General features: G+C 40.1%; 1 protein-coding gene across 2 annotated transcripts in view; it reads left to right on the top strand.

Annotated features, from left to right (window-relative positions):
* DOCK8 (dedicator of cytokinesis 8) overlaps positions 1-12432 on the top strand; it is a 222625-nt gene that overhangs the window by 82372 nt on the left and 127821 nt on the right. For both annotated transcript variants that reach the window (XM_065878473.1, XM_065878474.1), the window contains 3 exons: positions 1911-2034; positions 6560-6772; positions 11122-11207. In XM_065878473.1, the coding sequence (XP_065734545.1) occupies positions 1911-2034; positions 6560-6772; positions 11122-11207 (423 nt within the window). The remainder of the gene's footprint in view (positions 1-1910; positions 2035-6559; positions 6773-11121; positions 11208-12432) is intronic.

Below are 12432 nucleotides of genomic sequence, written 5' to 3'. Positions count from 1 at the left end.
TTTATTTTTTTCCTGGCCTCTTTTACTTAGTATTGAATACTTGCTCTGTGCCACTGTGTATAACCCAACACTTCGCCCCTCCCAAAGAGTTATAAACAGTGTTTGGATCATTGCTAGTAGCTCTCCTACATTTCCTGCTTTACCTGTCTTCCATCTGATCTGCCTAATAAATCCTAACCTCATTTCACGTCCCTTTACCAGCTTGCTCAGTGGTTTCCTAATAGTGTGGGAAATCAAACAAAACAGGTGCATGTTTGTGTGGTTGAGTCTGCAGCATGTTTTCCAGGAGGCCTATGAGTCATAACAATGGGGAATACACATGTTGGTTTCTATAGTTATTATTTGACAGCGTATATCTGTTGCCTTTTTTGTGATGGTCTCACTTCTTTCTCCAGTGACAGTGCTAGACATCATATTAAACCCTTTCCATAGCAACACATTTCTTAAAATTGAAGTATAGCTGGTTTACGATAGTGTGTTAGCTTCAAGTGCATAGCAAAGTGATTCAGTTATATATGTATATGTGTATATATATATATATATATATATATATATGTTTTCAGAATATTTTCCATTATAGGTTATTATAAGATATTAAGTATAGTTCCCTGTGCTATACAGTAAATCCTTGTTGCTTATCTATTTTATTTTATTTTTTTGAATTTTTGATTTATTTTTTATATAGCAGGTTCTTATTAATTATCTGTTTTATACACATTAGTGTATATACGTCAATCCCAATGACTATACTACCCAAAGCAATCTGCAGATTCAATGCAATCCCTATCAAATTACCAGTGCAATTTTTACAGAGCTAGAACAAAAAATCTTAAAATTTGTATGGAGACACAAAAGACCCCGAATAGCTAAAGCAGTCTTGAGGGGAAAAAATGGAGCTGGAGGAATCAGACTCCCTGACTTCAGACTATACCACAAAGCTACAGTAATCAAGACAATATGGTACTGGCACAAAAACAGAAATATAGGTCAATGGAACAGGATAGAAAGCCCGGAGATAAACACACGCACCTATGGTCAACTAATCTATGACAAAGGAGGCAGGGATACACAATGGAGAAAAATGTCTCTTCAATAAGTGGTGCCGGGAAAACTGGACAGCTACATGTAAAAGAATGAAATTATCCCTAACACCATACACAAAAATAAGCTTATCTATTTTATGTGTAGTAGTTTGTATCTGTTAATCCCATATTCCTAATTCATGACCCCCCCTTTCTGCTTTGGTAACGGTAACTTTGTTTTCTATGTCTGTGAGTCTGTTTCTGTTTTGTATAGATTCATTTGAATTATTTTTTAGATTCTACATATAAGTGATATATAATATTTGCAACATTTTTTAAACACAAGTTTAATGGCGTGCATGGAGTGGCGACTGAGAATAGCAGCAAAGACTTTCGGTACATAAATCATTTATTTCTATTTTTTCTTAACCATGTCCTGCCTTTTTTATTCATTACTAAGAACATTGATTTGGAGATTAAATGTTTTCCTCTATTTTTATCTTCAAACGACCTTTATTCGCTGCGTCTGCACTTTGCTAGATTTATTCCAGCCTCTTACACTAGGGTCATAGTTTAGCTTCAGCTTGGAGCCAAATGCCCCATAGCTGAAATGGCCGCACTGCTGAAGTGGCATTTTCCCAGGCCACTCCTGCCTTTAATAGTGAGCCAGCCAGGAGGCAAGTTTGTATGTCATTACAACAGAGCCTTGTGTTAGGCCTGGTGCATAATTAGATGTGAAGAATTACAAATGGTCCTCTCTTTGCAAGATCTTTCAGCACCATGTCTGCACTTAAGCCATTACTTTTATTTTAATCTAATGATTTTGCCTCTCTCTCTCTCTCCCTCTCCCTCCTTCCACACTCTCTTATTTAATAACAACAATGAAAGAAACCAAGGAAGTTCGGAGATTTGCGGCTTTAAAAAGACTGGATCCCGAAAAGATTTTCACAAGACGCTTCAGAAACAGATGTTTGAGTCAGAAACCTTGGAGTGCAGTGAACCCAGCTCTCAGGTATTTCCTATCAACAAACACGGTTGCCAGGTTACTGGACGTTCTTCCATGGCACGCTGTCGATCTTTTTTTTAAACTAATAAAAAGGCTAGACTCATAGAATATTGGAATAGGAGGAGTTCTACCATTTGAGTCAGTGATATTTTTTTTCAAACTTGTTTGTAGCTATAGACATTGGTGTTCAAATGAAAATAGATAAAAGTGGAGGGGCTCTAACTGGGGAGGGGGGGAATTGGGCCCATCCCTATAATGATTCCTGCAGAGACTCAGAGGTGTCCCCAGGCCTAAGGCAGGCTGCAGCATGATTGGAAGCTCCACACTGAGGCAGACTGTCTATCACATACCAACTCTATAACCTCAGACAGGATAACTCAACTCTCTGGGCTTCAGTTTCCTCTCCTGGAAAACAAGGATGATAAAAGTACCCAACTCATGAAGTTGTTTGAGTATTAAATGCGTTAATGTGTGTAAAGCATTTAAGACAATGCCAGCTCACACGTTGCACCCTATAAATGTTGGCAGCTGCTGCTGCTGTTGTTATTATTATTATTACTATTACAGAGTAGTTACAGTTTAGAAGTCAGTGCTCTATACACCTGTGTTCATAGAGCGTTATTCACAGTAGCCAAAAGGGGGAAACAGCCCAGTGTCCATGGGCATATGAATGGATAAACTAAATGTGGCATATACATACAATGGAATACTATTCAGCCTTAAAAAGTGGGGAAATTCTGACACATACTACAACATGGGGATGAACCTTGAAGACATTATGCTCAGTGAAATAAGCCAGTTACAAAAGAACCAATACTGTATGATTCCATTTATATGAAGTACCTAGAGTAGTCAGACTCATAGATGTATAAAGGTAAAACGGTGGTTGCCAGGGGCTGGGGAGGGGTGGGAATGAGGAGTTATAGTTTGATGGGTATAGAGTTTCAGTTTTACAGAATGAAAAGAGTTCTGGAGACTGGTCGAACAACAATGTGAATGTAATGAACATTACTGAGCTGTACATTAAAAAATGATGAAATGGTAAATTTTATGTTGCATATATACTTGACACAATTTTAAAAAGATTCTAAAAACCAGTGCTCTGGTCCAATCTGTCCATTTTATAGGTAAGAAAAATAAAACATAGAGGAAGAAATGTGTCCAAGTTTGCACAGGACTTCTTCTAAACCAGTATAGTTTTCAGCTTCCAGGTGCCCTCATAACACAAGCATCTTGCCATGCTGAATATGACTAGAGGTTTTAAATAATACCTATTTTTCAGACTACAGTCAGGCTGACTACTTATCTCTGCAGAGGAATCCGCCATCAATTCCAGTGCTGAACCTGGTGGGCTTACTGAGGAATGGGATATCTGTATGCTGTCCTCTGTGGGAAATTTCAGGGGTTTTTCATTGGTAATTTTGACTAAATTCAGCTTTCATCATGTAGCTGACCAACTAAATTGTTCCTTGTATCAGTCAGACAGAAGAAACACTAGGTATTTCCACAGAAGAAATTCAACATAGGGAAATGGTTAAACACATTTTGGAGGACTGCGAGAACCAAAAAGGAAAATTGAAGTCATACAGAAATTGTAACTACAAGAAACAGCGCGCCACCCTAAGCCTGGGGTCTATGGCAGTGGTTCTCAAACCTAAGCTTCATCAGAACCCCCTGAAGGGCTTGTCGGAACACAGATGGCTGGGCCCCACTCCAGAGTTTCTGATTCACTGGGTCTGGAGTGGGGCTTGAGAATTTGCATTTCTTTTTTTTTTCTTTTTTTTCTCGGTACATGGGCCTCTCACTGTTGTGGCCTCTCCAGCTGCGGAGCACAGGCTCCGGATGCGCAGGCTCAACAGCCATGGCTCATGGGCCCAGCCGTTCTGCGGCACGTGGGATCCTCCCGGACCGGGGCATGAACCCGTGTCCCCTGCATCGGCAGGCGGACTCTCAACCACTGCGCCACCAGGAAAGCCCGAGAATTTGCATTTCTAAATAGCATTTCCCAGGAGTTGCTGATACTGCTGGTCCCAGGACCATGTTTGAGAACCATGGGTCTAGTGGGAGGAGCTTGGAGTTATCAGAACCTAGCAGCTCAGAAGAGGGGCCTCAGAGCTAGGACTCAAATATCTGAGGAGGGGGCGCAGCCTAGTCAGTGGTGTCGTCAGAGGAGAGACCTCACAGGGGCTGGGAGTCTGGACTTAGACCTCCTGGGAGAAGGAATTGCCCAGTTGGTGCTGATACCTCCAAGGAAGGTAAGATGAGGGCTGTTCTGGAAGTGCCAGAGAAACGGAAGACTAGGACCAATGGCCACAACCAAGGTGAGAGAAACTGCAGGCAGAGAGGAAAGGGTCAGTCCCTTCTCCCTCCCCCAGCCGTCCAGTCTCCCTGGAGTGCTCCCTGTTTGCAGAACCTAAAGGGAGAAGGAGCAAAGCAGAAATGTGATTTGCTGAGTTGCAGACCCAGCACCACAGAGCAGAGCAGAAAAGGGTAAATTCAAAAGGTGAGTGTCCAGCGCAGCCATAAAGCACACTCATTTCTTCAGCACACTAACACAGCACTCAAGTCATCGGCTGGGTTTCAGAGCCAAGTTATACAAGAGAGGTGTGGTTTTAAGTATCAGACTAATACTCATCGTGGAGAGAGGCTCAGTCCAGCAGCATCCTCCCTTTCGATCATTTGTTTTAAATTTATTTATTTTTGTCTGCGTTGGGTCTTCGTTGCTGCGCACGGGCTTTCTCCATTTGCGGTGAGCGGGGGCTACTCTTCGTTGCGGTGCGCGGGCTTCTCATTGCAGTGGCTTCTCTTGTTGTGGAGCACGGGCTCTAGGCGCGCGGGCTTCAGTAGTTGTGGCACGCGGGCTCAGTAGTTGTGGCTCACGGGCTCTAGAGCGCAGGCTCAGTAGTTGTGGCACATGGGCTTAGTTGCTCCGCGACATGTGGGATCTTCCCGGACCAGGGATCGAACCTGTGTCCCCTGCATTGGCAGGCGGATTCTTAACTGCTGCGCCACCAGGGAAGCCCTTTTCAATCATTTTTATGCACCTTATTGAGTGGAATTGCGAGGCCAAATGCCTGAATTTCATAAGTTAAATATATATATGATGTGAATCCATGATACACATAATATTTCATAAAAATTATATACAATATTGTATAATTTCCTTTTTTATTAACAAGACAATATACTATGATCATCTTTCTCTTCCAATGGCAGCACATTTTTCTGTTTTTTAATGGCTGCCTAATGTTCCACTGTATGAGAGTTCCAACATCTCTTAATCAGAATAGTTTCTTCTTGAGGGGGGCATTTAGGTTGTTTCTATTATTTTGTTATTACAGAGTTCCAGAGATACTCTTGTCCTCACATCTTTGCTCACTTGTCCAGTTGTGGCCTTAGAATAAATTCTGAAGATAGATAAAGACATCAATAGCTATCTATCTATCTATCTATCTACATCTTTACATCCTTTTAAAGAGTGTTGGGAAATCCAATTCAGTTTCCCAAGCATCTTACAAATTCTAAGATGAACAAAAGTATTAATAATTAAAGTATTACCATTGATTATTGTTAACACATTCAGTTTAGATAAAATTTATGATCTAGGAGAGTAACACTTTTATGAGGTAGACAGATGTCACCAAAAATATGTATTATGGAGATATTGTACAGTAGTATGTCCATGTAATAGTACTTTGAGAATAACATTTTACTGTAAATTTTACAGGAGTTTATAACAGATCCATCTATTATTCTTACAACATATTCTTGATTATGATTGTATGTTTTTTGCCAAGTCTGTAGTTAGGTATCCATTTCCCAATTTCCAGGACATTTATAGTGGAATGAAGTGGCCACTTTGTGACTGAAATAAGACAGTTTTTTTCAAACACACTGCAGCTGAGTGAATACTGCTGGAATAGCAAACACTCTTTTTTTTTTTTCCTGGTGTTTATTCCTGTAACTGTTACTACAGTCCTGTAGGAAACTGTTCCCATGCCCACATCTCTGTCTTCGGAAACATACTATTCAGCTTTGGAGTTTATATAAAATTTAATTTTGAAGGCTTCTCATAGATCGTCTCATTTTCCAGTTTCGAAAGCCAAGCTCTGGAGTTGGGATTAGGATGAGGTCCCTTTATTCCCCAGTCCAGTCTCTGCTTTTTTTAAACACCTTGTTCCAGTTCTGTTCTGGTTGAGCACAAGACATGAGTAGGGTTCATAAGAGGTTTGGCTCCCAATCTCCAGAAAAGAACATGCCCCAAACTAACAGCAATACAGAACTGTTTCCAAACTTTTCCTCAAGAACAGGTGTATCTACATCTGATGAGTTAATTACCTGCTTCCAGGCAGGAAGGATACATTTAATTTTAGGATACCCAGTCCAGGAAGTTATGATGTGATTCTTGTCAGAAATTCTTTGAGGCCCAACTCTGCAATCTCACATTGGAGCAGTCTTGAGACATTCCAGAGCCTTTAGTTCTCATTTTAGACCCACGATCTCTCTCACCAAGACACGTCTTTTTTCACAGGCAGGCCCCTGCCACTTGAACGTGCTGTGCGATGTATCTGGGAAAGGCCCCATCACTGCCTGTGACTTTGACCTCCGCAGCCTGCAGCCTGACTTGCGGCTGAAAAACCTCGTGCAACAAGTGAGTGCCGAGGACTTTGAGAAGCAGAATGAGGAGGCCCGGAGGACCAATCGGCAGGCCGAGCTCTTTGCCCTTTACCCATCAGTGGATGAGGTGGGTGTGACCATCTTTATGCTGGGGAATTTCAGTGAAGACACAGGGAGGCTCCAGGAAAATATTATTGTTTGTCATTACTGTATAGTAATGTCAGGATGCTTACTTGTGTGATTTCTGGGCTGTTCTTTTCACTAAGGCAAGCCTGTGTAACAGCAGAGCAAATTATTGATCAATCATACAGACGAGGTTCCTTAATAACAACTAGGATTTTCATAGCGCTTTACAAAACACTTTCACTGATACTGTCTCATTTAATCCTCAGAACATTCCAAGGGTCTACATGCAGTCAGCCCACTCAGCCAGTTAAACCACTGAGTTACTTGAAGGTGTGTTTTGCGGCTAATCTATCAATACATGTATTACTTAATCCTTGATGCTCGTTAGTGCTTTGTTAAGATTTTTTGTTTTTTGTTGGATGGTCTCTGTGAACAACCAGAGAGACCTGCTTTGAAAGCATTCCAGTCGAAAATAATCATAGTGAGGTTCCCAATGCATAGAACACCCAGGTCTTGATTGTCTACTCTGTATAGTGGAGCTGACCTGAAACAATTCGATTTAGGCTCTGCCTGTGGTCGCTCCTGGGGGCACTTTGGATGGGATGGCGGATGACCGTTATTCAGGCCTGTTCAGGCTCCTTTATAAGAGGCTCATAGTCTCCCGTTCTGCATGTCAGAATATCTTCATTTCTGCGTCTTGCCAGAAACAGATTACCACAATATATCTTTGCTGTCCAAATTTTATTAAAAGCTGAGTTGCAAGAAATAAGATTTAGGGAAATTTTGCATAAAAGGTATGCCATCCTTCCATGCCTCTATGTATTTGAAATGGGATCTTAGGATCAATCAAAACCATCAGGGAGCCTCATTCTCACACCTTGTGAATCCCCCACCCCTGTGAATTGTTTGCTTATTTGCCCTTCGATGAGCTTACTAGTGGTCAGCAAAAAAAGACAATAAGGGAAACAGCAGTTGTTTGATATGATATGTCCACTGTGCAAATATTATTGAGGATATTGACCTACTCATCATGCAGCACCCGCCTCAATGAGGATCTAAAAAAAATGGTCCCTCAAGCCTTCGGACAAAGAAGAATTATGCTCCCACTGAGAAAACGTGTATGCTTAGAGATTGTCACATCTTGTAATCAGCTCCACAGAATTCGTTACTTGGAGTCAAATTTCTGTTCACCTCTACTAAATCTGGTGGCTTACTTATTGGTGTCCTGAATTTACTTCAGCTTTCCTTTTTTCTCATCCTTATTTTCCAACCACCTTGGTTTTCTCGTCTATTTATTTTATTTGCAATGGCCTCAAATCCTTTTTTTTAATTGTCAGGGGCCTCGAATCCTCTTCTGAATGAGGCAGATTAAAAATAAATATGAATTATGTGGGCAGTGTTATCATCTCCATCTTCAGATTACAAAGTAAGAATCAGAGAGGTTAAATAACTTGTTCAAGATACAGCAGGTAGATTGAATTATAGAATGGGGAATCCAAACCCATTAACTCCAAATTTTATGTTTAACTGTTTATTTATCTGTATATGGCTACCTGGTATATTAGCACACCTAATGGAAATCCAAAGATGACATAAACAATCACATCTTGTAACTTTTCAGTTTCCATCTACAGCTTTAAAACTTCTTACCAGATTTGTCAAGAAATATTATGTCTGACTGATATGACCTTCACTTGCATTCCTCTTCCTCCCAGTTCCATGATGGAGGAGCCAAAAGGTAATAAAGACCCAAAATGGACACAAGTAGAGAGAAAACAGTTAAAGAGTGAGGAGAAGACTTCCAGTGAGACATCAGCTCATTAAAGTCTCCTTCATGAGATTAAATGGGAGGATATCCAGGCTTGATTACAAGGATGAATCATAGACTATTTTGAAGGAATTTTGTTTTATGGTCTTTATACAATGCAGAAACTCAATTGAGACTAAAAGTTATGATCTAGCAGATGTCCTAATGGGGCCTGCCATACTAAGTGGAGAGGAATGCTTTGTGATTAGTGTATAGGTTATTTGGAAATTGCTAAGTCTAAAATGTTAGAGGGCTTCTATACCAGCCCTTTAATGTGTTGGAGTTGTACACACAGAAATTGCATCTGTTCTTCTAACTTGTACTTTCTCCAGAGAAAGTCCTGTAGAAAAAAGGGTAACTTTCTGGCCTACCATGAAATGATTACAAGTGCTGAATTTTTTGACACATTAGTGAAATTATTTTATATTATTATTACTTTATTTCCTGACGAAAAAAAGTTAGAAGAGAGATGAACTCTTACATCCAAATTATGACTGAGTATACAGGGGAGGCAAAAGTAGAATTCAACCACCAAGCTTCTATGAGGTGAGTGTTTTCCCTGATTCACTCTGATTCTATAAAAGGCATCCTATATGTTGATCCATAAGAAGGGTGCCACTATACTCCAAATTGTGGAGGAGTTGGCATTAGGACTCTTTTGGTTGCAAGTGATGGGACCCAACTAAAAACCAATTTTGAAAAAAAGGTAGGGACTTATTGGCTCACATAATGAAATCACAAGTAGGCAGATGTAGAGTTGGCCTCAGGATCCTTGGGTCAGCTGATGGAAGAGCATCATCTCTCATATTATCGCTTTCTCTCTTACGATCTCTCTCTCTCTCTCTCTCTCTCTCTGCCTTTCTCCCTCTCTCTCTTTCTCTCTCTCTCATTGTAAATATCTATCTGTTTCCTCCTAGGAAGAGGAAAACAACGGGTATCCAGTACAACTTCACATTTCCTCTTCTGCTTTATTGGCAATTCATTCTCATTTCAGATAACTGTAAAGGTGCAAGAAATTCATATAGATTAGAGTTAGGAAATATATGAATATGTAGACTTTGTTTGGAACCTGAATTAACAAACTAACTGTAAAAAAAACTGAGACAGCTGGGGAAGTTTGGAACTGACTACATATTTCGTGACAATAGGAAATTATTTTTAATTTTTAAAAAGTAATAATAGTATTATGGTACATGTTTTTAAAAAGTCCTTATCTTTTAGAGATCTGTACTGAAATATTCACAGATGAAAATATATGATATGTGGGGCCTTGCTTCTAAGCTTCCAACACTGAATGGGGGAAGGTAGTAAGAGGGAGTATAGATGAAACCAAGTTGCCCATGAGTCGAAACTGTTAAAGCTAGGTGATAGGTAAATGTGGTTCGTTACATTCTTCTCTCTACCTTTGTATATGTTTACAATTCTCCAAGTGAAAAGCTTTTTAAAAAGGATCCCAAAGTTCTGAATCCAGACCAAAGGCAGTCTTGGAAACCCACGAGTGTCTTTACGGTGAGGTTGTTTTCCAGTAAGGGGCCCCTTCCCTTTCAGATGTGTCTGTTCTGATCACCCTGAAAATTCCAGCTTGCTCTGAGAGACTTCAGCTCAGTGTAGGCATCAGAACAGAATTTAAAAATTCTTCTGTTTGCTGTGGGGTATTTGGGATATCATTTATAGCCCAGGAAAATACAATTAGACATGGCTCTATTCGTTGCACCCTTGTGAGCTGCAGACCACTCATCAGAGTTTGCATAGCTTACTACAAGAGCAAGAATTAAAGTTCTCAGGGAAACTGGCACTGTTGATCTTTGCATGCATGACTATACTTAAGATACTGTGATAGTTCACATTTGAATGTTAAAAGTTACAACAGGAACTTGATACTTCCCTTTAAGTCCCTTGGTCCCTATGTAGTAAAATAGACAGACGTATCTCTTAAATTTGTCATTACTAAGCTTCTCTATACTTAGAACTTTAGCAAGTTCTAGCTGGGCATGTCTATTTAGAACCTACCAATTCAACCCCAAATCTCTGTCATCTGTTTAAGAAAACAGTAAACCAAGAAAGACACTGTATTATAGTTTTAATGGTTTATAGCCTCAGGTGAACTGTTCTGACTCAGATCTCAAATCTGAAACTCACATATTTACTAGTAAAGCCTTTGGCAGGAGAAATATTCTGTGTCCTTAGAACCGGCCAAAAAAAAAAAGTCAACAATAGGTATAAGATTTTGCATTGCCATCTGGTGGATGTTACTAAGCCATATCCATGTTCACATTTCCTTCCTTCCTCCCTCGGTCTCTTTGTCTTAAATGCTTGGCTTTCTGAAAGGAGAAAATGCTTGCTGTAAATGCTGACTTTGAAGCATAGGGGTTGGATAATAAACTGTCTTGTAAAAGTCAATGTGTTATTCTGCAATTAGAAATAAAGCAAATGCAAGCTGTCTTGCATGGTGGCTAGCAGCCTTCCCTTCCCCGAGTTAACTTCAACTGGAACTCTTCATGGGAATTCACTACTGATTTCTTTTACAATGTGATTAACAATAGGAGGATGCTGTGGAAATACGTCCGGTACCAGACTGTCCTAAGGAACATCTGGGCAACAGAATATTGGTCAAGTTGCTGACCCTGAAGTAAGTATGAGCAGACACTAATCACTACATTGAGGTCTCTCTTGCCTTTCAAATACAGACTGTGTCTTTACCCTCAGAGCTTGAATCGGGGAGGACCCCCAACACACTTTTAACAGTGCCCTGTGAGGTAGTAGAAAGAGCAGAGTTTGGAGTCAGCTAGTCCCAGATTCTAATCCTGCCAAGCCTTTGACAGTCATTCTTCTATGACAGGGAAGGCAAAACACTAAGGTTAGGCACGTAGGTAATTAATTGAGTGAAGTGGCCTACATTAAGAAAAATAACAGTAAAAGCCACTGGCGTGCTGGAGTCCGCTCTAACTCCTGAGAGCTGATTGCATACTTCTCTTCCCAACTCTTTATTCAGTGAAGTCACGTTGGTAGCTTGAAATTGGCCATGGTGAAATGGTGGAAATATTTACAACACTGAACTCAGAAAATGCTACAAATTAGAGCCTTTTTTTTTTTTTTTAGAGGCTTGTTTGTTAAACATTTACCAGCACACCACTGTTAAAGCACAATGAAAAATGAAACTAAAATTCAGTCTCAGTGCCAGTGGACAATATAGAGTAGTGGGGACTGCAGCAAACTATCTCAACGGGGCACCCACTACTAGCTAGGGCCAATTCTTGCCATCCAAGTAAACAAGCCCATTTTGGTCAATTGTCTGATTTTTTTTTTAAGAGAAGCTAGAAATCCAGATTTTTCTGCATAATTTCCTGACTTCTTAAATATTTTCTCATTCTTAAGTACCACACATTTCAAAAAGAACATGTCTGAAATCTGGATTCATCTCATGGGCCGCATTTGCTTTAAAGCAATTGTTTCCATATTTTTTGATTGTATTTAGAAGTCACACATCCTCTGCACGTGTGTATTCATTTTGTACTTGTTTATTAAATATTACATATATTATAAAGCATACATAAATGAGGCATTTTGAAGGATGAACTCAATAAATAAAAATAAATGATAGTATTTTCTTCCTGCATTTCAGTGGATTGTCTTGCCTACCCCCTGGAGTGCTTGCCTGCCTCCCTTTCCTCTTTGCAGACTGCTGCTTTAGAGAATCAGTTCTTCCACTTCTTCATAGGCTCTTTTGAAGATATTAAGTTGTGAATGCTCTACCAAGGCAAAAGTTCATAAGCATAACATCTCTTGACGTCAATTCATGGACCCCTTAGGCAGCACCTGGTTTGCAATTAGAGCCTTTGGATTCTGGATTCAAG

Source organism: Phocoena phocoena, chromosome 6 (assembly GCF_963924675.1).
Source record: "Phocoena phocoena chromosome 6, mPhoPho1.1, whole genome shotgun sequence".
In the NCBI taxonomy this organism is placed as follows: Eukaryota; Metazoa; Chordata; class Mammalia; order Artiodactyla; family Phocoenidae; genus Phocoena; species Phocoena phocoena.
The sequence above is the reverse complement of the archived record's forward strand: the minus strand, read 5'-3'. Positions and strand labels throughout refer to the sequence as shown.